The following is a 26,464-nucleotide window of genomic DNA, read 5'->3' as shown; positions in this document are numbered from 1 at the left end:
GCAAAAGAGACTGGCTGTGTCTAAAACCTAGTGAGCGTCCTAAATAGGAGGTCTTGTGGGGCATTTCTGCGAGCTCACGATGCCCAGAAATGCGGTATATCTAGGCGGCACAGTAGGTTTTCAGACCTGGCCTAAGTATGTGCGTACAGTTCACCGTGAGAGGAACAGATGTAACCTGGAAGAGGAAACACACACACACACACACACACACACACACACACAAACACGCGCGCGCAACAAAACAGACAAGTGATGTTGAGTGTGTACTGTGTAGTGGAGGAAGACTAGAGCTGTGTGAAACACCGCTGCAGAATGGAGGCGGACGATTATGGTAAGTTTTGTCTTATAAAGCGTTTTTAGACTGACACCGGCGTGTCAAAGTGCATTATAGTGAAAAACTGGCAGCTTAATATAATGTTGTTTTAGTCTAAATGAGATAAACTTGCAGCTCGATACTAAATAACAAGTTCACACTTCAAACACTTACATGATGGCAGTGACAGTACAACAATGTTTACCCTACAAAGTTTTTTTTTTTTAGTAGGGCTCCATGTTGACACGATATTGACAAGTTATTACTGACTCAAACATTTGCTTTGTGTACACACATCTTTTTCGAAGCTGAAGTTAGATTTGTGTATGTGTTTTAAAAGTAATATTTAGTCTTGGACATCATAAATTCAGAAATGTAAGTAAAGACCTGCACAGTTGATCTCATTCACTTAGATGCTGTATTTATATATCCAAAATGATTTGGTTTGAATTAGTTTTGAGGTGGATTTTTTTTTTAGAATTTTACTTTATTTCTATGTGGTGCACAGTGTGACATTTTTCCACCTTTCATTGCTTTTTTTTGTAGAATGTCAGAGTAGCAGAAATGATGTTACAGGATATCCTGTGTGAAAACAACAGACACACCACAGCTTGCGGAGAGTGGTTAAATGTCTGTTTTTGTACAAGAGCGAAACATAAACTGGGTAAAGTGACACCTGTTTAAGAGCAGTGAATGTCTAAGCTCTTGACATTTAGGCTATGCCAAACAGATTTCCTAAAGTTTAAACTCTAGAAAACAATGAAATGATTTCATGAGCAGCTGGAACTTAATGCACTACACCCACCTTAAATTCACACTCTTACGGTTGTACTTTGCGTCATTTTGATAACAACTTGAGTCATTTTAGAAAAGACTGTTCGTTAGTCCGTTAAACTGCACAACTGTGAGCTTTGTCTTTGCACCTCTTTTGATTAGAGCGTGTTTTGTGGTCTTTATGGTGGTGAGTGCCACTCAAAAAGTCAGACAGACCATAATATAGTGTTAAACCGTCATATATCGGCCATGCTGATAAATTGGTCCATATTATAACCATCTGACATCTTACATTTCACTGCTGGTGATATGCTCTCCATATAACCATGTATGTGACATATACAAATTTTAAAACTGAGATTAACATTAGTTGATAAATATGTCTTAATTGGCAGAGGTTTACAACTGACAACCTTTGACAAATAGGGATATAAGAAGAATTTGATTTAATTAGTAACATTTTGACTTTTCATTTCATCAGGTTTGTGTTAATCTCACTTGCTACAAGTCTATTATGCCTAGCATAGCGAACAAAAGCAACATTAAATTCTACAAATACTTAGAAAACGTGAATAAATAAAAAAAGGTGTATATTAAAGGGATTGTACAGAAATGATAGTTCTGTCACCATTTACATTTACTTATCAACAAAAAAAAAATTTCCAACCATTTTTCGTCCATGAAATGAAAGTCAGGTCCAAATCAACATTAGAGCCCATTGGTATTCACTGACATTCAGTATATATTTGTTACATCTGAGAAAATTGCACAGGTTTCCGATCTGAGCGTGAGTAAATGATGACAAAATTTTCACTTTTGGGTGAACTGTCACTTTAAGATATAAACACAGACCAACCATAACAAATAGGGAATGCATAACACTAGTGGCCACAGAAAACAAATGGTTTTCGCACATGATGATAGTGTTGGAGGACCAAACAAACAGTGCTAGACTATAAAACAGCCTTGGCGCATTGAAAACAAAACACTGATAAACCCTTGACCTTTAGAAATGACCTTAACATTTCTAGCATTTTTTTTTTTGTTTGTAAAAGCATGTTTTGAAAACCAAACTTTGTGGACCTTTATATTCCTGTCTTCAGTTTATTAAGCCTGATATTTGATTACTAACAAAACTACAGAATAATATTCATATTTCTGAATGCAAAGGAGTGTCTGGAGTATGATTTAGACTGACTGCATGTTAATGCCAGAGGATCCTAACATCAGAAGAGGAGGTTTTATACCGCACAGATTTACAGCAGTATAGAATTTTAATTGTGTATCAGTTTTACATCTCCCTGTCACTTAAGAAAGACCAAATGCAAGGTCAGCTTCTAAAATGATCATTTTAACTAGCCCTGTGTATGTGGACAGGTATGTGGGACTGGGATATGTCTCTCGTTTCAACAGTTACAGCTGCATACGTGGCAAAGTGTCACATCCAGGAAAGAGCAAAGCTGCACAGGAAACCTCTGCGTTTGTCCTCAACTTACCTCCTTCAGCAGTCACTCAATGATGTTAACTCCACCCAAGCATTCTGTCGCTCCAGATAGATATAGCAAGAGTCTGAAGGGAGGTTTGTTTTTAATGTACTCTCCCTGCCAAACCTTCTGCTGTCTATGCATTTCGTGGTTTACTTGAGAACTGCAAATCAAGAGGACTGTTTACAGTGATGACCGCACATATTAAGATCCATTTTAAGCTTCATCTGAAGTTGAAACTATCGGTGTCCTACTTTTCTGACCACCACTTGAGCAGGCTTACATTAACAAAACAGATTCACTTTAAATTTGTTCCCTACGTAGACATCCATGTCCGTAAAATTATATGGTTTATTATTTACTAGAAAAGAAAAGAAAATGGATACTAAACCAACTGATGTAGTAAATGTTTTCTTCAGATGCAGAATGCCTAGGTGGATAGGTTTGGTGTCACAAATTGTGCATTAACAAGAAATGGCCAGTAGATGGCATATATTTCCACAAAATATCCAGCTCCAAAATTTAGAGATTTGATGTGGACAAGAAATAATCACAGAATTCAAGCATGTCATAAGATAATATATAAGTTAAATAATATAAAATAAAAAATGTACGAATAAAAATTAAATGTGTGGACACCAACCCCCCCCTAAAAAATGCATAAACAATTTAAGAAGAAAATGCATAAAATAAATAGAATCAAACTCTGAAACCATGAAAGAATTAGATTTTCTTTATTCTGTATAATTCATTCAAAATGTAATTGAGATGAATGAGGACTTGGCAGATATATAGGATTAATAATAATAAACAGTAATGATTTATCTTAGAAAAGCATAAAATCTGTTGTCTACCTCGTCCAAGGCTGTTAAACTGTAATAAGTTTAATATCATTCTAACACTCTGGTGGATTGACGCATGAATGCGCTCTCAGAACAAAAAGGTAAAAAGTTGTCAATGGAGCGTTATCCTATCTAAGTACCAGAGCTAAAAGGTAAATCTTAGCTTCTTTGTACCTTGTTTACAGCTAAATGGTACATAATAGTATTATTAAATGTACTTAAAAATTCATTTTAGTTTCTAAAGTGCACATATTTGTACCTTTTGAAAGGGTATTTGTCCCAGTGACAGTTTTGTACTTTTTTTTTTTTTTTTATATAAATTTGCATAGAAATGTAGTGGATTGTAGTGCTAACGTATATGCTTTTAGTTTATTTGTGGTTGGCATAGTGACCGCTCATGATGCTTGGGGTTTGTTGGTCACTGAGTGTGCTTTTAACTCCTAAGGACCTCTCATGCTCAAGTGTTACAGCGCTGTGAGCTCTCAGCTCTCCTAGAGAGACCGAGGCTGCAGAGTTTGGGCTTCTGGTACGTAGGCTGTTCACTGACTATAATCTGGGATTCTAGCCATTAAACTAAAGGCCCTGCCTGTCGGCTTACCCACCTCCTGTGTGTAGGTTTGAGATTGAATCTCAGTTGTCACCAAAACAAGGTCCATCAAACATTATGGTTTTTGTGTCATGATATATATATAAAAAAAATCTGCATACATTTTGTGGAATAAGAGACAATGTATATTTTACAGCATAGGTTTAGGTTATGTCATTGTCATCTGTTCTTTTTGTGTATTCTCTGTCTGTTATCATTTCCTGCCGAGAGAATAGATAAGGTTGCTGTTTCACTGAGGAAGTGAGATGTAAACAGATGTTGAACGCTGCTGCATGTGTCCTCGGGTGACATGCTTCCCTAGTGTTTGAAGGGGTAGTTTAACAAAATATTAAATTCTGTCACCATTTACTCACCTTTATGTTGTCTCAAACATGTATGGCTGACTTTTTTGTTTGTGGAACACTGAAGAAGACGTTTTCCTTTGAAAAATAATAAAAAATATATTTTAAAGAAAGTTTGGACCAAAGTAACATTGGACAAAATATCTCCTTTGTTCAGCAGAATTTGTTTTGTCTATACATGTGTGTATTTCTTTATTTTATTAATTATCATAGTTTTAAAATGCAGTTATATTTTATACACTACTGTTCAAAAGTTTGGAGTTGGTAAGATACTGTAATATTTAATGTTTCCGATGCTCAACAAAGCTGCATATATTTGATCAAATATATATAAAAAAATTATAATATAAATTTTTTGAAACTATGATATATATATAATTTTCTTCAGGATCCGTTGATGATTTTTTTTCTACAATTTTAAACATCTTTACTGTAATTTTTGATCAAATCCAGTCCTTACAGAATTTTTTCTTACAAAGAAAAGAAAAGAAAATAATGACCCCAAACCTTTGGACAGTTGTGTACATTTTCATAGACCTTTGCACATTATAATTAGAGTCTTTTTGTCTGGAACAAGAGCTGTCTTAATAAAAATCAACCCACTGGGACATAAAAGTGCCTGCTGTATTAGTGGAAAAATACAGAAGTTAAGTTCGGTTATATTGCAGTGATTTTGTTACATTTTTAACTTTGAATTATGCGCATGTTTCATTTTACATCATTCACCCTTCCTTCCCTATGCAACCTTTGATTTCATCTAATTTATAGTGCTGTTTTTCCCCTTCTAAAGTCTCTCTAGCACTCGCTCATTAATCTTAAGCTCCAGAGAAGGAGAAATCTTCAAAAGACTGATCTGTTTTAAGATCAACTGAGATGAAACGGCAGTCTCCCTGCACGGGACGACTGGGACTCAGAGATACGAGTGTTAGGTCAGCAGCAACCAGCAGCCATGACCACTTCCCATTTGTCCTGTTATTGAAATCGGTTCGATATAATGTACCATAATGAACTACTGAAATAGATCATCTCTTAAAGATAAACAACTTGAACTGTTATTCACAAGGTTTTAACATCGTTGCTTTTACTGTACTTCTCCTTTCTGAAGGTTATGCTTTGATTATTGAGCCTCAAGTATAGATTTCTCCTTTGTCAGTACATTTAAAGGAGTTTAGTTTATCTGTAGATAAAGATTGTCATCATTTATTCAACTTAATGCTATTTCAAACCTGGAATACTTTCTTTGTTCTACAGAAGATCTATTAAGGAATTCTAAGCAATGCACTGATCATTTTTCTATGCTATTACAATAAATGGAGACTGGAGGTTTCTGAATCAAAAACTGAATCGATCATATTCATCAGAATTTCTAGATTCAGTTGAAACACAAGATTCAAATTCATTTACTCACCCTCATGTTGTTCCAAACCTGTATTACGGTAATACAGGTTTGGTACAACATAAGGGCGAGTAAATGATTTCAGATCGATTACGGTGATTACAGCAATATGTTCATATTCTGGGTAATGTTTCTTTAAGAGTCACATGAGGTTGTGTGTGTGTGTGTGTGTTTGCTTATTAATTCTGTGAGCTGGTTCGTCCCTATAGGGAAAAACAAACCCACAGATATCACAGATTTTAAATGAAAGCTTTTACTGCTGGCTGGCTTGGAAATGGCCTTTCATTACTTCTGAATAGCTCTTTACACTGATCTTCCTTTGAACCATATTTTTATTGTCTGTGCTTATACATTGTATCGTTTTACCTGATAAGTATCATCGGTAATTTCACCTGTCCCCTAATGTACAACGTATCCACTGGGGAACCGAAATGACCATAATACAAGGATACTCAAAGTCTGGCTCATCACAACAGTCTGGATTTTTGGGGCAATTTATTTGCGTTTCCATTTCTGCACTTCAACTGAGCATCACAACACCAGAAAACAGGAAGCCAGCTATTATAATGAACAAATCTGTCTAAACTGCAAGCCAGCGTGTCCATTATAATGCAGTGTAGACAGCCTTACTGATTATAATTGTCTTCTTGTTTTGTTGTTTGTGTGCAGAGTAGACAGTGTAAAACTTGTATTTAAAGGATATCACAAAATGTCTACCAATTTACTTTTTTACGAAGCAAAGCACCAGAATATGCTAATTTTGTCATCAGTGATTAGTACCAAGTATCGGGTTGTTGTCGCATATTGAAACAGTTGAATAATCCCATATTATGTTTTATATACACACACACGCACACTTATGCTAATATAATACCGATCTATCTTTTAAAAAACAATATTTAAATATATGAGTGCGTATGCGGTTTTCTTTAGCAGAAACTCTTTTTCTTTTGCACTTTTGTCTTGATTTATCCTCATTTTCATTTTTAATTCTTGTGCATCTGTAGTCTCAGTTAATTAACAGTACAACTGGACGTATTTGGGGCACATATGAGTGGAACATATGGCCAAAAAAGTGTTCGTTTTTAGAATGATGGAGCAGAAAAGTTCTTGGAATAAATATTTGATGGGAAACCCAAGCTTCTGACCATTATGGTTCAGAATCCATTGTTTCAGTTTTGCATTTCTTAGGGCCTTTGAAACAAAGGGGCCAATGAGCGACATCAACGCTTAGTGGACTCTGCTGACGCCGGGCAGGCGTTTATTGGGCCTCTAGCTCTTCAGCTGTGCAGACACAGAGAATTCTTGGCAAAGTCCTGAGTCTTCACCTACAGTACTGTTCCTCTGCCGTCATGCCATTTTTCAGAAGCAAAAAACATTGACCGTTTATGTTGGTGTGTTTTCTAATGCTTAAAATTTATTGATTTTGACTGATTTTGGTGTGCTGAATAAACACAGGGTCTTAGGGGTTAATTTTGAGCGTGTCAGTGCAAAGAATCGTTTATTGTTTAGCACAGCTGCAGATATTAACAGTCATATGTCTTGTTAAAGGGCTTTGGAACAGAAGTGTTGTGAAATGTCTTGGTCCTGATGTTTGGGCACTCAACTCACCAGGGAAAAACTGTGTTTATAAAAGTCCTGCTGTCTAACCTTTCAAATACAACTCGCATGCCATTTTCCCCTGTTCTTTTTTCCTCTAGCTGCGGGGTGCCCTCCCAGTCTCAAACGTTCATTTAGAAAAGACTGAAAAGAGCGAAAGAAAAAGGCTTTTAATTTCTCTGTAGTCCTGAGTCAATGCAAAAGAATGTGAATGTTAATGTTTGTTGTTGAAGCTGTGGCGATGAAATTATCTTCAGCTATGCTTTTTTAATTAAAACTTTTATTCAACGATCAACAAGTGACTTTTAGGTTGCTAAAAAATATTTCTATTTCAAATAAGTGTTGCTTATTTGAACTTTCTATTATTCAAAGAAACATGAAAAAAAATCAGCTTTGGCATCAAAGGAATAAATCAAATTTTTAAATATTCAATTATAGAACAAATTGTTAATTTGAATTGAAATAATATTTCACAATATTGCTGTTTTACTGTACTTTATATGTAATTATATATATGTATATATATGTATATGTATATATGTATATGCACAGTATATGTATATATGTGTATATGTATATGTATATGTGTGTGTGTGTGTGTGTGTGTGTATTATAATTTGTGTATAATGCTTATATTCTTTTAAATGTCTTTTAAAATTACATTTTGTAAAAGTATTTTTAGAGGAAAGGAGACTACAAAAGGACAACTAAAATCCGCTCATTTGCTTAGTGGTTTAGCTTGTTGGTTAAAGATCATGTTGGTTAAAGACCAAACAGTTGTTAGTTTATGAATGAATCTCCACTGTAAGCCCAGGTTGTTCTAAATCTAAAGGGACTCTCTGTAAAACGTGTACTGAGAATCACTGTGAATAATAGCTTCAGCTAAATGTCAAATTAATCATTTCAATTTGATTTGTTGTCTATATTCTGAGCGTGATGAAGTTTTTGATCATGCTTCATTATTGCATGGTGTCAGGAACCACTAGTTAATTGCTAAGAACTGATTTAGTAAAACACATATAAATAATCTTTCCATTGATATATGTGTGTTAGGATAGGACAATATTTTTCCGAGATACAACTATTTGAAAATCTGGAATCTGAAGGTGAAAAGAGTCGTTAAAGTTGTCCAAATGATGTTCTTAGCAATGCATATTACTATGAAACTTACTTTGAGTGTATACGTGTATACTAAACTTACTTCTATTGCTACAAATATCCCTGCTATACTTAAGACTGCTTTTGAGGTCCAGGGTCACATGTTACCTTACACCTTCAGGAATGCATCTTAACCAGAGAAACAGGTCAGATTTTATTTAATTTTTTAATAGGCATTGTAAAATTCTAAACTAATGTAGTAAATTGATTATTTTATATTTGGGATAAGTCTGACAGGAATTGTGTGATTAAACACATGGGTGTGAATGGAAGGAGAGGAAGGGTGTCAACCCACAATAGAGGGAAAGAAGATTAAATGAGGAAAGTAAGTTGGAAAGTACTGTGTGGACTTTCCAGCAGGATCTCCCAAATGGTTCTCCTCTGAGACCACAGTTTTGGGGATGTTCCCAGATGGTTTAATGGCTGCAAAACATTGTCAGATCTTATAATTGTAATACATTTGCTTTGAAGATCAAAATGTTGTTATATACAAGAAGAATAGTTCATCTAAAAGGAATATTTTGTCATTATTTTGTGTTTCATTAAAAAAAAAAATTTTCGGTGACCTGTCCTTTTAAATTAGTGATTAAATAAAAGATCCTAGCTCGTAAATGACCTGCAGCATTCATATAATCACGGTAGTCTCCAGTCATAAAAAGTTAAACATTTCTTGTTTTTTTACAAGCTGAGATTATTTGAGGGTAGTGTTCTGTTCCCGTTTCATGATACATGACCAGAAACAAGTCAGCGATATCAGCCGTCTTTCAGTTCAACAGTATTACACCCACAAGTCACACATACTTCTTAGAAACATAGCACATGCAACCACATTTCTGTTGAGGTTGCAAGTTCAGCATGAATATGTTTATCTACAGAATATAGGGATTTTCAACCAAAACTCACATGAAAATATAAATTGCGTAAAGTGGTGATTTATATTGTATTTTTTATTATTTTTTTGTATTGTAGTTCAAATGGTAGTTTGTAATGCTTCCAAATGGGAGTTTTCACAGTGATTCCATAGATGAACCAATTTGGGTTCCCAACATAACCTTTCAAGGGAAAACTTAAAAGATCCGTTTGTCCTCACACACCTTTTCCGTTATAAAGAACCTTTAAAGTTTCTTCATGCAACTATTGATTATAAAGAACCTTTATTTTTGAGAATGAATGTCAACCCCGTCCCTCAACATAACCGTCACTGGGCTGTAAGCAGATTGAATTAAAGCATCCTGCCAGAACATTTTTACAGATTTCCAAGATATTGTGTTGCATTTTTGATCATGAAAGGCATTTCTTGCTATGTAAAGTATTTAAAATGCCTCAATGAACAAGCAATTACCATTAAACAACCACACAAATACAAAATGCACTGATGCAAAGGCATCAATCTGGGAGCATGTGGGTTTCAGAGGGTCTCAACCTAGCACAATGCACACGTGTCTGCAGGCGTACATTTATAGATGATTATGATCTCGTGATTCTCCATGAGTAAACATATACATGCCCTTCAAAACCACGCATGGCTCAGATGCCCGAGATGGTTGAGCTCTGACTAAACTGCCCTCTGTGCTTGTGGGAGTGAGTGGGGAGGTGTTCATGGGAGGTGTTGATGAGCTTGTGCTTATGTCTTTGTAAATCATTCAGCTATTTCAGCACCACAGCAGAGACTTTCCAATAGAAATCAGTGTCACAGACACAGAAAGCTCTGGATGGTAAAGTGGCAGTGAGTACGAAGAGAGAGAGAGAAGGAGGAGAGACAATACAAGGAGAGAAGTCAGTGAGTGTGATTGCTAGACCAGCGCACATTGGAGCGGAGAGCAGCGTTGTGGACCTGCGCTGCTGTCAGAGCTCTTTGCTTTGGAATCTGTCAGACAGCGAAATGATATATGATAAAGACAAGTGTTACATAAAGTATCAACATTTTTAACAAGTTCTACTTTTGCACAAAAGGGGAAGTAGCTGGTGTTTTCTCTCTCGTCGCTCACAGGGACTTACTTCTCCCAATCGCACTTTCATATTCCAAGTGAGACGGGGACGGTTGAGATTATGGGGACGGTGAGCGAACTCTGTGCGTCGAGCTTCCAGGCGTTCTTGTGTCCCACAGTTTGCCCGGCTCCTCCAGCAGGTGGGTCTGTCATTATGTGCATGTGCTGAAAAAAAAAACTGGTGTAGGATATCCTTTGAAGCAATTTTCATTCAAAAATTGCTAGTGAATTTCACAGCAAGTAACGCACTGAATTAAATGTGACGTTTTGAATTAGAATGACTGAAATGGTATTTATTCCAATAATCTTTGCTTTATTTACAACTTTAAAGAGTCATTGTACAGTGAAATCTGAGACTTTTTCAGACTGTTTAAAGTTATTATGAAATGCATTTTCAGATATTTATATTATTAAGGTTAGGAGGTTAGCTTATAAAGTTTTCTTCACCAAAAAGTTAAAATGAAGAGTTTACATGCAAAAGCCTCTAAGCGCCGTTTGAAATTTGAAATTAGCATCTTTATTAGGCTCCTATGTTTAGGTTTAGTAATTTCACTTTAATAGCAATGAATAGATTATTTTCATTGCCATGTAAAGTGAAATAACCGAACACAGACAGAAAATTTGAAATGGTACTTTTGCATTTGAACTCATCAAATATTTTATAACTTTTCATTCTTTGTCAAACACACTTGCTGATAGCCTTCATGCAGAGTGCCATCATAACAGTGGCGTTATGCTACGGGCATCCCGAATTCGAACCCTGACTCAAGGACATCTCCTGATCCCGCCCCTCTCCCTCCCACTTCACTTCCTGTCAGTTGTCGTCTCTCCTATTGTAATAAAGGCAAAAATGGCAAAAAAAACGAAACAAAACAAACAAACTCCGTTTTGAGGGACATAAAGTCTTTCAGAAACCCACTGCTGCGACTGGTGAACTTCACCACTACGTATCCACTCTTCAAACAATATATTAACATTCTCATTAAAACACTAATTGATACATTTGACATCTTAATAGCAGTAAATGCTGGCTTGATGTTTATTCCAAACACAATTAAAGATTATAAATACATGTATTTTCTGGCATTCCCTCCAAGGCACTGCCTTAGATTTCAAGAGAGTTGAAATAACCAGCAGCCAGTTTGCGCATACTTAAGAAAACATTCCAAAGATAAACTTCAGCCATGTTTATCCAACAATTTGATGTTTCAAATAAGTGTGCACAGTAGGATCAGTCTTGTGATTGAACAATAGAGATGAGTTTTTAAGAGCACACCTACTCGATTTACAGTACATATGAATGTTTAAAGGGTGTGTAGAGGAAAATCGTCATGATTTGAAATAATAAAAAATCATATTATAACCTTGGGAGGAGTTGAATCTCACAAAACGTTTTTATTTCCATTTCATGACCCCTTTGATGCGCCCATAATACTGGAATCATTTGAGATCGGAGTAAAGTCACGTGCAGCTGCATGTTATCAATCTAGTGTTGTTGCCGTGGTGATAAACAGTGTTCCTGGCTGGATCATAGAAGTGATGGATGAGAAACGGAGCTGCCGTCATGGTCATGCAATGTGAGACAAATCATTTGTTTTGTTGATAGAAAGTTGCTGGGCTGTTAGAAAGAAGGTTTTGATATAATTACTGTTGGAACACTAATAATAGTGTCACCATATGTCCACCTGTTGCCAACTGACCTTCAGTCATGTCCTCTCTCTCTCTCTCTCTCTCTAAATATATATACTGTATATCTATAGTAATAAGATCAGGTTTCACTGTGGACTTCGCCTGCACTGTTCTTTATGTGCTGAGTCTTGCATGCTTCTGTTTATTTGTTGGTTTTAGCGCGCTCTGTGGGTTTATGTGTGTTTGTTGCTCATCAGTGAGGTTTTGTGTGAATTAAGTGTTAGAGCTGCTGAGACAGTCACTAGAGGAGAGGAGGAACTGTGAGAGAGAGGCAGATGAAGGGCTGGGACTGGTGAAGATCCTATTCTGGGTTAATTTTGTTTTTGACATCGTAAGAAAAAATCAGTGAGGGGTGTAGATCAGTGACTTTTTATGTTGGATGGATTTTCTCCGTTTTCTTCTTGCCATCTGTCAGAATTCAATGACAAAATCCCCTAATGGCCTTCAAAAGATGCAGATTTGAAAACACAAATGCCTGTTTGGATAGACTTAATTGGTAGTGGTTCATTGCTCAAGATGCTTAATAGAGTTCTCACTTATGTTTCCTGCAAGTATCAACTTTGTCTCATATGTTTCTCCTACGATAGATAGTTACAAATGAGGCTATTGGTGCCATAAAGTAAACATTCAAATTACATTTAACCATTTAGCAGACGCTTTTATCCAAAGCAACTTACAAATGAGAACAATAGAAGCAATCAGACCAACAAGAGAACAACAACAGTATACAAGTGCCATGACAAGTCTCAGTTGGTCTAGCACAGAACCCGTAGCAAGGTTTTTTTTTTTTCAAGAATAGGATAGACAAGAAAATGTCTGTTTGGATAGGCTGGTGTACCCCAAGGCACACCAACAACAATATAACTATTAGTGTCCGCACTAATATATGATAACATGTTTATTGTAATGTTGTCACTTTAAATGCTTGTCAGATGGATTCTGATTGGCTCAATGTTTTTATCATACATCAGCTGAAACTGTTGTAAAAGTGATTTCAAACAATATTGTTCCGCCGTGTCAGTATTATTAGTTATGGTGTAGACTTACTTCTCTGTTCGCAAAGAATTATATTTATAGTTACAGTTATCACTGATGCGAACAGAATATACAGCTGTAAAATAACTTCTAGATGTAGCTCAGATTTGTTGGTCGTTTTGCATCTTTTGAAAAGTTCTGGTAAATGTTCATGTTGAAAATGTTTAGGTTTAGATTAAGAAATTGTTCAGATCTTTGTTGAAACTCTATGCACAGACACATACACACAACATAGCAGATGTTGGACACTATAAAGACACTTGTCCTGATTTTAGATCACTCTCATCAGAATAATATCAACTGAACATCACTTGTAAGGTATTTATTTTATTATTTACACTGAAACTATGATGTGACTGCAGTAGTGTTCCAAGAGTGATTTGAGCATTGAGATTTTTTACTGTTCATATCAGTCCGCATGGCCAAGTTTGCATCATCCAGACAGTCTGTCAGTCTGTGTATTAGTGGTTTGATTTTTCAGCTACTTTCTGCAGATTACATAGTTATGCAAGTAAGTGTTTTTTTTAAGTGAGCCAATGAATCATTCACTCAACCAAATCATTCAAAAACACTGATTCATTCAGCAACAAAATATTGTTACTCTGTGCTGTTCATACACATTGGTTGTTATTTGCCTTACCAAGCTGTATTTGACCAATATTGTTCATAAAATCTAAATTACTCAGTGTTAACTTCTTATATATTGCATATTGAAATGTGCTAAATATAATATATATTCACTGAAGCTATGCCCTCGTTTCTTTGTTCTACATTTGAAAGAATGTACTTGATTAATTTGGGTAAGGCACAATAATTAAGAGTATGTCATAGAGAAACCATGACTTTGTTTTCTTTGAAAAAAAAAACATATGCATGATGTGATTCCATTTAAGCAAGTCATTTGTCATTGTCAAATAACGTTTTTTTGTTCAAAAATGGACAGAAAATGCAATGCATCCTTTTGCATGCTCTTTAATTTCTCCAGAATTTGGCCAACTCCAGTGTTTTTCAATCCAGTGAAAAAGGAAGTCATTTACTTTGAGTATATTAAGGGCTGTTCCCACAGTGACACTTGAGAATCAAAAAGACAAATATGTGTGTCAAGCTTCTCTCCTGTTCAGCACAGGCTGTCACTCAGTTCAGTTCGATTTTATTTATGTAGCCTTTTAGAATTCATAACATGTACAAAAATTGTGTTTTCCATGAAACATTTTGTAAACTGCTCCGAGAGGAGTGTCAGAGTAAGATTATACAGAGAAGCAGACATAATGAATAAGTTCGACTATAGCTTGTGATCACAATAATAATAATAGAAGGACCTATTTCACTAGACATTTCACTCTTGGCTGATCATTATCTTAACGAAAAGCTTAACATAATTTAAACTACTATTGTGTTTTATCATTAGTTAAAAAACTGAACTAATGTGACTAAACTGACTAGCTGATTCTTGGAACACATCTGTATTTTTTTCTTCCACAGGAGCAAGGTGCAATTGACAGGCCCATTAAATGTACCCAAAGCTTTTTACTGTGAAAGTGCTGGTGTGAGAGTCTATCTGTGTGTATACTGAGAAATCAGGCTCTTAAAAAAAGCTTTAGTGAGTGTACCTTTACTTAAAGTTCAGGAAAAGCCAAGTCAGAAAGAAGGATGGGAAGAAGGCTGTGGCTCAGGAAGTGTGAACGTGGAAATGCGAGAATGGAGTAGGATTTTGTTAACCACTGTTCTTGTGTACAATAGAGTGTATTAATGAGAGTTTCATCGCTCATATACTTTTATCCACGCACACTGTGATTCAGACGTCATGGGCGACTCACTCATTTCAAATTCTAATCTTGATGAGTCAGTAAGTTAATCAATCGTTCTCTGAATGAGCAGTGTTTTATCACCACATCCAAATTCATATGTGGCTAACTAAGGAGTTTTAAAGAGGTTTAGAGATTTAATGTTTGTGCTGTACAATTTTAGTTTCTTAATGAAGTATACCTTAGAAGAGCTGATTTCCTGTACACAAACAAAAATACTTTTTCTTAGTTAACCTGCTGGTTTGCGTAATGCATCCTATTCATGCATATTTGTAAAACCTTTTTTTTTTTTTCAGACACGCACACACACGGGACAGAGTTGAATTATTTGATCTGAAAGGTTTTTTTAAACTTATTGTAGCTGCCACTTATAATCAACAACAGAAAAAAAATCCTTTGGTCATGAAGAATAGTCATGGAAAATGTGACTGAAATTGTGTGACTAACACTAAAAAAGGGAAAAAAGTATGAAATGACCTCTTGAAATAACCTTCCAGGCGCATCTCTGTTAGATAGTTCTAGAAAGTTGGAATGAGAATATGTATGCTTGTTAAAAAAAAAAGAAAAGAGAGAAAAAGTGACTATAGCGTAAAGGGGTTATGAAGAGGAGAATGAGTGTGTGAGCGGAGAGAGGTGTGATATGAGTGAAGTGACTCATTTTTGGACTGTGAGCCCATATTATTATGCTGGAGGCAAGTCAGTGCTGCCCACTCATGGATCTCCCATGATGGCGGTGTGGTGGCCCACCAGTTCTTCTGAGGGAGTCACCGTCTGTGATGATGATAAACAGTGAAGGACAAAACAAATCTTATTTAAATCTCAAATCTCATCTCTCTTTCTAGCTCTTTTCCAAAACCTAATGAGCTGCTTCGCTGCCTACAGCCTACACAAGCAGCTGCTTTATATGACAGCAGACTGGAATTGGACTTGAGTTGAGTGATTTTCAACACTTTTCAACAATTCATACAAATAGCAGTTTGTATTTGTAGCTCTTGGGTGATTCATCAACTCAGTAATTGTTTTCAATATATAGTCATCATGTTAGGAGTGGCACAAATCTTTAATTAAATTTTGGAGCTTTTTGAACTCATTGAAAAACATTTTACATATGAGCTGTACATGTGAAAAGGTATATTTTTAAGGGATACATTTTGGAACAGGATTTAGTGTTGCGAGGTTTTGTAACCGAGCTTTTATCTATAAATCCTTAAATTTCATTTTCTAACTAGTCCTCCAGAACCTCTTGCTGAACTCTGCCAAAGAGAATGACCAGCCACAAAATCTATTATTCTTGGGCTCTCTCCTTTATTGCATCTTCTTGACAAGTTAATATTTAACTCCTGTCCCTAAAGTCAGACCCTCATTCTTAAACCTTATCATCTCTGATCTCCATCCGGGATGAGCGGTGAAGAGAGTAAACCTACACAAGGTAATTTCATCTAATACGAATTTCCTTCTCTGTCAGAGTTTTAAAGGAGTAGTTCTAAAAATAAAACGTATATCATTATTCACTCACCATCATGTCATTATATCCCTTAATAGCTTTCTGTGAGGAATGGACTGAAATGTATTTTATTTTTAATAATCAAATAATCTTCCATTTCAATAAGCTTAGAATCATGGATTTTAACTGTAATTTAAATAAAAAATAAAAAAATCACTCGACCAATTCAAGAAATAAGACTAATGGTGTTTGCACACCAAAAGTGAAATTAATTATTCAACCGCAAGTACATTAGCCTACCTACGAAGTCAATGCAAACACACAAATTTGCTGCGAAATCGCGATATTCGCCCCAATTGCATCTTCCGAGCAAGCTGCAAATTTCTCGCAAGGCAATCGGCGAAATACATTAAAGACATGTCCGGTTTGACATATCTGGTTGTATCAGAAAGTGTTATTTTTTTAATTGTTTTTCATGTTTTTATTTGTGCCATTGATGCAAAAATGATCCCACAAATAAACTCAACCGTCAAATATTCATTTCGTGGTTGACGTGAACACACTTTTGTTTTGGTTTTAATACAAAAGCAAGCTACTTTATCTTATTGCTTCAGAAAACTAAAATTGCACGGTTCATATGGACCACTTGTATGATAACACCATTTTTGGAGCTTGACCCTCCCAACTTCACCTGTTGTGTTTCACAGAATAAAGAAACTCGTACTCACAGGTGAGTAAATAATGACATCGTTTTCATTTTTGGGTGAATTATTTGTTTAAGCCAAGTCTCTCTTTGACCTTATGGAGCACCCCTGCCATATAGGCCCTAGGACCATGGTGCATTTTAATATGTGGACTTGTTGGGTTCTGGAGCTGCAGCTGTCAAAGCAGTGAGTAATGACATCATAAACACAGAGGCAGCCTCTGGGCTTTCTGCTACTGTCTGACGCTTTGCTCTGCTCTGCTCCAGATTTGGACTTTATTGGAACAGGCCATCAACATACCGAGCGCTGCCATGACTGGTTCTACAGTATGTTTGAAATGAGGAAGAATACCTCCTCTTACATTTTATATACAGTATAAATGTAGCAAAATCTTGACACAAACTATTCAGAATGACTGTTTTATTAGATATGGGAGATCATCCTGTCACAGATGTATTACTCCTGCTGTCACCTCAGACTCCCGCGGAGGATCAGGAGGATTTATTGGCATAGTATCACAAGTGCTGTAACTTCTTAAATCAAAATCTCAGTTCTTTACAGATGGGCAGGTTAATGTTCATTCACCTTCGGGAATTAATGGCAGCTTTCATTGGCCAAGTCCCGCCCATAAGGCTGTTTGACCGACATGTCAAACAACCAATCACAGTTCGTTTTGTTCCTCATCACGTTTCGAGGCATGGAAATGTCACCACAATAACAGACCGGTGTGTAAAACTCTCAGGAATATTTGAAAGATTCTATGCTGCAAATTTAAAATATTTCACATACTTTAGAAAAGCCAGCGTTTTTACTTGATCCTGATAAACGCTTGTCGTCACAGTTGTAAACATGGCGGCTTTCTTCTTTCGTGAGGGGGTTTGTCGCCCGAGTATCTTTGTTTCCAGGTGGAGCATTAAAGAACTCGTGGAAATCATGTAGAATTCAACCAATCTGATGACGACTTCGACACTCCTAAAGTGTTTCCACTTTTGTGTCCCATATGCATCAGACGTTTAGTCAACGGTCCATGGGCGTGACGTCTGAGACTGAGACTAATGTTCATTTAACCTGCCCACTTCTGTTGATCCGTATGTGTGCATCTAGTGTGTCACTGTCCTTATGTTAAATTAATTTTGTTCCTTTGCTCTTGATTTTGCCCTTATGCACTTTTGTTTAAAACCCCCAGATAGTTTTTCTTTTATATAAAATGTCATCTCTAACTGTAATGACTCATAATCGGAACATTTAAAGAAAATGTCACATTGATCAAAAGTGACATTAAAAACATTTATAAGACTTATCAAAAGATGTCTATTTCAAATGAATGTTATCTTTTGAACTGTGAACTTTTGAACGTTATATTTAAAAAGGAAAAGGGATCTTTTAAATTTGAATAATATTAATAATAATACCTGTCTTTCTGTGATATTATATTTGATTCTCTTCCTTCAGTTTCATACTCTTGGCACACTCAGCATGGCTCTAATTGTTCAGCAAAATGTATTCTTCTGTTATTTCTTTACTGTGTCCATGGAAATGGTTTTGCTCTGAATCGTTCACCATGACATGGAGAGCATTAGCATAATTCAGCTGCCGTCTTTGAGAGGGCTATTTCAACAGGTTTCTTATTTAATCGTGCAGCTGTTGTGTTTGCTCTGACTTTTAATTGTGTGCTGAAAACAGAACACCCCACCAGGCCCTTGTGATGCAAATGTCCGCACTGACCTCCGTCGTCACATGACTCCACACATACGGACAGCTTAGATACTACCCATGATTAAGTTTGTTCTCAGTTGCTTGTGTCGCAGAATGATAGTGTTTAAATGGTTAAGAGTGAGAGATCTGATGCTTCTGCTATGCTCTGTGTGATGATTGAAGAACATTATTATTAGATGTATCTGTATAAATCATTATATACAGAGATTAGGATCATGTCTATCTTTTTAAACACCACATATTATCTTTTGATGCAAATTATCATTGCCTTGCCCTCTGCCACACCACCTCACCTGTTCTCTTTTTCTGACGGCTTTGGAACAGGTGTGCAGTGCTAACGAGTGTCTTTTACACAGCACAGTGTGTTCTGGGAAATAAAAGTGAGAGAAAGATTGAGGGAATCAGAGAGACATGCAGAGAGAGTGAGAGAGAGAGTGAGTGGTGAGATTGCATGTTAACTGTTTATTTTGGGTCTCCACCAGGTCTTCAAATGCCTTGAACTCCATCCACTTGGCGACAACACTGCTAATTCATTCTTAAAATATATACCAATCCTTTCAGCCCTGTAATCTATTCTTGATTGTAGTTAGTTAGGTACAGAAACTTTAACCTTAGCTTTCTGAGTGGAGGAAAAATCCTGCTGTTCCAAAACATAGTCAGCTGCTAATTTAGACAGTGTTAAAGGCGTTATAGGCATTATGATATCTTCTTTATAGCATTTAGTTTGCATTTCAAGTTGCATATCCTTCTCTGAGAATGCAATCCTTTAATGCATTGCAACAAGCCAAGTGAAAACCCATCCAAAATGGAAGATGAAGCAAGAGAAATTATATTAATTTCATTCTTAAAGTCAGTGTGAAATGAAAATTTCTAAATACATGTCATTGATCTGATTGTGATTGGCTCAGTCCTTCATTTTTTAACATTTGTTTTCACATTTTTTAACATTTGTTTAGTTTAAAATGTCATACCTACTATAGATCTCCTGGGGAAATGACAGATTCTCTCTGCTGATGTATATCAGATTTTTCCGACCATATCTGGCACTGCTTCGGTTTCATTGTGACTTAAAAAAAAAGACAACCGTATGAAAAATGATCCATAAAATAGTTGAATCTTACTGTAGAATATGTATTTTTATGCTTTTTAAAGGAACACACCATTAGCTTGGTGGCATGCTAATGGCAAACATCATTGAAACAGTACTGTGTGAATGAATTTTAAAATCCACTTCTGTATCACTCACAATATAAATATCTCCTGACCCCTCCATAGTGGGTGGAATGACCTTTTTTCTACAACAACAGCCTTAGCAACACTTGTAGTATACTTGTAGTAACTGTGTAGTAACATCTGCAATGAAGGGCAGATCTGATTTTATGAGTAGCTATGGCATCTTGATGCCTTGAGCTGCAAATATGTGAACTGACCACAAAAGTTTAAATGCTGTTCAGCTTTAATAAGATACTTAGACGGCTGTCTCATTTGGCATTTAAATCGAGCCTTTAAAAGATAAAAGCTTAAGTTATTTGCTCGAACCTGGTGCTTAGTAATTTAAAGGCAGCCGTCTGAGAAAGGACGCAGCATAATGGATGTTAAAATGAAATGCATTTTTAAATATGTTATATAATTCTGTTATATATGTATGTTTGCCCTACACACAGATACACACAACATAAAAAAAAAAATCTTACAGACCCCAAACTATTGAATAAATCAGTGTTTTGGAATGAATCAGTTCTGTGAAAGATTCAAGTTTCAAATTCATTTAAGCTTTATTAGCATTAGACTGTGTAACACAATGTTGCCAAAGCATTAATGTGTATATATAATAAGAAACAATAGAAAAAAACAACAACATAGATAATAAATCAAATCTAGATGAAAAGATAAAGTGAGTCAGTTCAGAATTAACCATGTTCAACACCTAACATTGTGAATGGCTAACACAAAATTGCAGTTGTATTGTCGTCATCTCCAAGTATGAAGGGCATTTTGACTGTCTTCTTCTGTCTATTTCTAAATCATGGTTAATTATTATGTATTTGGAGAGGATTTTTCTTTCTTTAAATGGATTAATTAATTAATTAATTGCCGAATTTAGTGGTTCTGTTGGGTTGAGAAGCATTGGAGTTTATTTTGAAGGTCAAAGTGTGTTTTTAGTGATTCACTGACTCCCTGATGAAGCCAAGTTCACTTGTTTTGTTCCCGAATGAATCATAAATGAAATGCTTCAATGAAGGATTCGTTGACTCATTCGTAAATTCACATCATTTGTCGCCACCTACTGGCGAAACTTTGTAAACCAGAATAAATAATCATTAAAAGAAATTCCCCGTTATTAATAGACAGACTAGAATAATTATAAATATTGTTTATTTAGGCAATAATGTCAGTAGATTTATGTCATATCTATTACTATATGTATTTTCTAATTACTAGAACGTTGTGATCAATCAATTTTTATAACTGGTTATTGTTCAAGAGCTATTCAGTGTTTCAGTCCTGCTTTGGCTGATAATATTGTCATATCCTATTTCAATTTTGCAGATGTTGTCAACTTATATATTCATTAATATACAGCACTGAGATCTGTTTGGCATTAAGTAACGGGACTTCAGAGTTAGCCGGGGTGAGTTTAGTGTTAAGGTTGTAAGGTGGAAATGATATTTAAATGTATTCACGGATTGTGATGAAGTCTCGCATCTGCTTCGCGTTAAACAGAAGACTCTGTGTGCTAGAACTGGCTTCTGCTGCACACACACACACACACACACACACACCAAATCGGAATACAGAATCAGCATAGTGAATCGGAGGAGTCTTGTCCGTGTTTTAGCTGTGTCTGCTGGGTAAAGCAGCGTCAAGTAAAGGCACTGCATCTCCCCAAGGAGTCTCACCTCATTTCACTTCTCTAGTCTGTTCTCCTGCTCAGATGTGTTTCCTGCAGTTTCAGAGAGCAGGGGTCCTACATCAGAGTTCAGATAACACATACTTTCTCTTCAAAGGCAGCGTTCTTTTTTTTTTTTTTTTTTTGCTCATGTACACAGATCAAACAACAAACACATTTTTAACTTATATATATATATATATGCATCAAACCATCTACACTTTTTATCTTTTCAGTGCACCTGTCGTACTAAACTCTCCCATGTCTTTTCTGGGTTTTCTCTTTAGTCATTTTTTCTATCATTTATATAAAGACCTGAAAGCTGTGGTTTTCTTTATAATTTTTTCTCCTTTTCCATAATGCAGAAACATCTTTGAAGAAGCCATGATTGCCCCTAAAAGTATGAACACTGTGGCACAATCAGAATATTGGTATGTTAGTCTGACTGAACCAGGCCACACAACAACATAGACTCAGCCAATGGTGTGGATTTGGGGCGGGGCTAGCTGTTTGATTGACCAATAGGAGGCAAGGAGAATGTTTCAGAATTTGTTTTGTTTTGGGGCTGATTTACATGTAAAATGTATAAATGAATTCAACATAATAAATAAAAAATAGTTTAAGAATGCTTCTACTTTTAAGTATTAAAAAATAGGGTCACAATAGGGTCAAATAGTTATACATTTATAAAAAAGTGTTATATTATGTATACTATATATATATATATAAAAAAAAACATGGATAGAAATTAACAATTGTAAGAAGATTCCCATTCCTTAAAATGGGATTATTGTAACATTTAGTAGTATTACAAATTATTATATTATGCATAATAACATACTAATATATATATATATATATATATATATATATATATATATATATATATATATATATATATATATATATATATAATGTATGTATGTGTATATATGTATGTATGTGTATATATATATATATATATGTATGTGTATATATATGTATTCTCTTGCTTTAAAATAAAAAATAAAATATTTATTTTTTTATTAAAATAAATTCGCTGTTTAAACATCATCCACATTCTTAAAATATTTTTTCTATGCACAAGATGGTTTTTATCCTCGCTTATATGTTATCCTTTATAACTTAAGAATTCCATGCTAATTCATTATTCACAATTGTAACTAGTATGTTCCTATGTTTCATTATTTCTCTCAGACTTTGGGATGAAATATAACCTGGACATGTTTTCATGTGTTTTACCCGTCTCCTTCTGCAGTGACTTTCAGTAGCAGCCATGTGCCATTTCTGTGAGGCATGAAGGAGGAGAGCCCAGGAAAGTACATGAGGTGACAGAAAATTACAGAGAAAAAGAGAATGTACCGAATTTGCTGGAAATGTGAGGCCTTTGAAAAATTACATAGCACGAGCACTAATATTACCTCAGGGTCAGTTATTGTGTTATTTTTGTTTGGCAATGTTTTCTTGCCCTGTTTTCCTGCTCATGCAGTGCAGAGAGGGAGGGAAGAACATTACATTTCTATTCTGGATTAGGTTTTGAATGAACAGCTCTCTCTTCCGACTTTATCACTCCAATGCTTTTCTACCAAAATAGCTTTAATAAAAGATAATCGAGCCTTGATAGAGATTATTATAAAGAATTTAGCTGTTACAAAAATTATATGTTCATTATTTTCTATTCCAGCACCAGATTTACTGTGTGTACTTTTATATTTCAGTGCTTTTAACTGTGGTAAACAGATGCAATTTAGGTCTTGTATGCAGCCATTCTACTCTTTGGGTTAAGATTAGAACCACATTAGATGTTTGCTAACGATGTTAAGTTTAATTGTAGCGCCTTCTGGTGGAATAAATATGATACTGCTTAACTTATTGCGTTATACAATGTTTTATACAGTTTTGTTAAACTCTGTATAAATGTTGAAAAAAGAAAAGAAAAAAAATATGAAAGCAACATGATGCATTCAGTTAAAATTAAATGATTCTTTGTTTAGCCAATTTGGAATTCATCATTCAGTAAATGCACAAATGTCTTTCTCTCAGCTAATCAATTCTGGGCAGCTAAAGTTTATTGTTCAGTACATTGTCAAATTTTCATTCACACATAGATAATGCAATGCGGATTCTGCAATCTCTGCTTCTGAAGAAGAAAACATCTTGCAGTGCAGTGATAAAATATGCAATAGCCTTATACTGATGCACGTGGACCTTAATAATAGTGACAGTCAACAAACTGTCATCTGCAGTAAAAAGATGACTAACTAATAACAATGGAAACAACCAACGTAAGCATAATCAACAAACAGCAAAGCAATAATCGTGTAACAGTAAACATAATTTATTCATGCTGCACTGAATGCTCGGAGATTGCAAAGCCTTAACAAATCATAAAATATGGTTCAATATGAAACTGTTTGTTCACACAGCTGTATTAGTGAAGCTAGGATCAAATTTTAGTGGAATATTCTCTCTAATGTAGAATTCAAATCTTATTTGTGACTCGAATAGCCTTGCATGGTATATAATATACATTATAATAATTTCAAGGTGTTTCAATGTCTTGCGTCTTGTTTCATCTTGAGAACCGTACTTGTTTGGTTTGTTTTCTGGTTGGGTTTGCCTTTATTTGAGGTTAAAGAAAGTGTAATGGACTTTTGTGCCTTATGATCATGTGACTCATGTTACTGTGTGTGTCAGTTTTGTGGCACAGTGAATGTGTGTGCTCATTAGGAGTAGAGGACGTGATTTGTTTTTGACAACTTCCTCTCACAGTGCATATGAAGGTGACAGTAGAGGAGTCGCTGCAGGGAAACATTCTGAGACACTTTATTGCTGTGGAAGGGGAGGTGAGAGGATGCTAAGGGGCAGATCTTGTGCAGCTGTTAGTGCTAGACTACATTGCTGGCAAGGGCCATTTCAGTGTCACCATCAATAAATATTGAAACTGTGACAAGCTATGGTGCATTATTATAATACACATCAAATAATTAATTATGAACATTTTCCCAGGTTAGATGAGAAAAGCTTGTGCTGCCAAAAGTGTAATAGCAATTCCATTGAAGAGAATTTTGTTGTGAAACATAATATTAGGAAATGCTTCAAATCTTGAAATCATCTTCTCACTACGCAGTGAGTGCCATGGAAACAGAGTTAAATTTAAACTGTAAACACTTTGACTTCTATTCGATATGCTTGGGGGTATTTTGCTTCTATTTTAATATTGTTTTATTCAAAGGATTTTATTGTCTTTGTATTTCTCTCTCTGTGTGTGTGTACATGATCGTGGTATTGTTATGAATCTACCCACACATTTAAATGATTTTGCTTAGAATTAGAAACTTAGTAAGCACTTGTTGCCATGACAACTGAAAGTTAACAAGTATCCAAGCATCTCAGTATTGTCAGACATTTTTCAGTCCTGTAATTCTCACATTTTTTTCGATCACTAAACAAGTCACTAATTTTCATTAAGGCAACATTTATTTTAATATTGTTCATTTTTATTGTCATTTAAAATAACAGTTTTCTGCTTTTTGATATATTCTAATATTCCTGTAGTGCAATATAGTGCATATATATATATATATATATATATATATATATATATATATATATATATACATACATATATATTTACCTGAGTATAAGTCGCATCAGTCCAAAAATACGTCATGACGAGAGAAAAAAAACATATATAAGTCGCACTGGACTATAAATTGCATTTATTTAGAACCAAGAACCAAGAGAAAACATTACTGTCTACAGCCGCCAGAGGGCGCTCTATGCTGCTCAGTGGTAGACTAAGGAGCAATAAGCAGCATATAGCGCCCTCTGGCGGCTGTAGACAGTAATGTTTTTCTCTTGGTTCATTTCTCTTGGTTCATGTCAAATTAATTTTGATAAATAAGTCGCACCTGACTGTAAGTCGCAGGACCAGCCAAACTATGAAGAAAAGTGCAACTTATAGTCTGGAAAATACGGGAGTTCATTTATTTTATGTATTCATATATTAAATAAAATAATAATTATTATTTTTTAAAATCCTGAAACTTTATATTACCATGAAGAATAGAACCAAAATGACCCAGAATTGATGCATTTAATCAACAGTAGGCTGGCGTGTAAGTGGTAACGTGTTGAATTATGTGTCTGGGAGAAGTAAAAGCAAGAGTGTGTCATTATGGCAGTCTGCTACTTGAGAACAGCATGAATTTTCCTCAAGTGCTAGCTTGTGAATATGTCTTGATTTGTAAAAGAAAGTGTCAGGTACATTTTTCTAAAACTCAAAAACAGCAAAAGCATACAGGTGGGTTTATCACGGTGGGCCTCTCTGCAGTTTCTGCTTTAGTCCGTGAGGTGGAAGACAAGAGGAGCACTTATAGCACTAGTAGATTTGCTTTGACATACAAGCTTTCTTTTCTTTAGTATTAAGCCAGCAAGTCACTCCCTTTTAAACATTGGAAATAATCATGAAATGTCTATCATATCCAGCTGACAAAGATTGTGACTGCAACCTCAGTGTTTTCCCCATGAAAACACAATTCGTTTCATTACTAAACTACTTTTTGGCTGATTATCTTTGAGGAAGATTCCCTGTTTGATTTATATTTTTTAGTCTTTTCTCAGCCCACGTGTTAATAACTCCGCATTCATTTTACTGGTAAACACCAGGCTGCGCT

The 26,464-nt window shown here is 35.4% G+C and overlaps 1 protein-coding gene across 2 annotated transcripts in view; it reads left to right on the top strand.

Annotated features, from left to right (window-relative positions):
- The first annotated feature begins 202 nt into the window (after window positions 1-202).
- Window positions 203-26,464, top strand: part of LOC113111699 (cytohesin-1) — a 57,362-nt gene continuing 31,100 nt past the window's right edge. The window contains exon 1 of one of the 2 annotated variants that reach the window (XM_026276708.1): window positions 203-331. In XM_026276708.1, coding sequence (XP_026132493.1) covers window positions 313-331 — 19 coding nt within the window. In that variant the 5' untranslated portion in view covers window positions 203-312. Of the gene's footprint in view, window positions 332-10,219; window positions 10,643-26,464 lie in introns of those variants that run through there. The other variant, XM_026276706.1, reaches the window with a different exon arrangement.

Source organism: Carassius auratus, chromosome 12 (assembly GCF_003368295.1).
Source record: "Carassius auratus strain Wakin chromosome 12, ASM336829v1, whole genome shotgun sequence".
NCBI lineage: Eukaryota > Metazoa > Chordata > Actinopteri > Cypriniformes > Cyprinidae > Carassius > Carassius auratus.
This window is presented reverse-complemented; position numbering and strand designations above follow the sequence as displayed.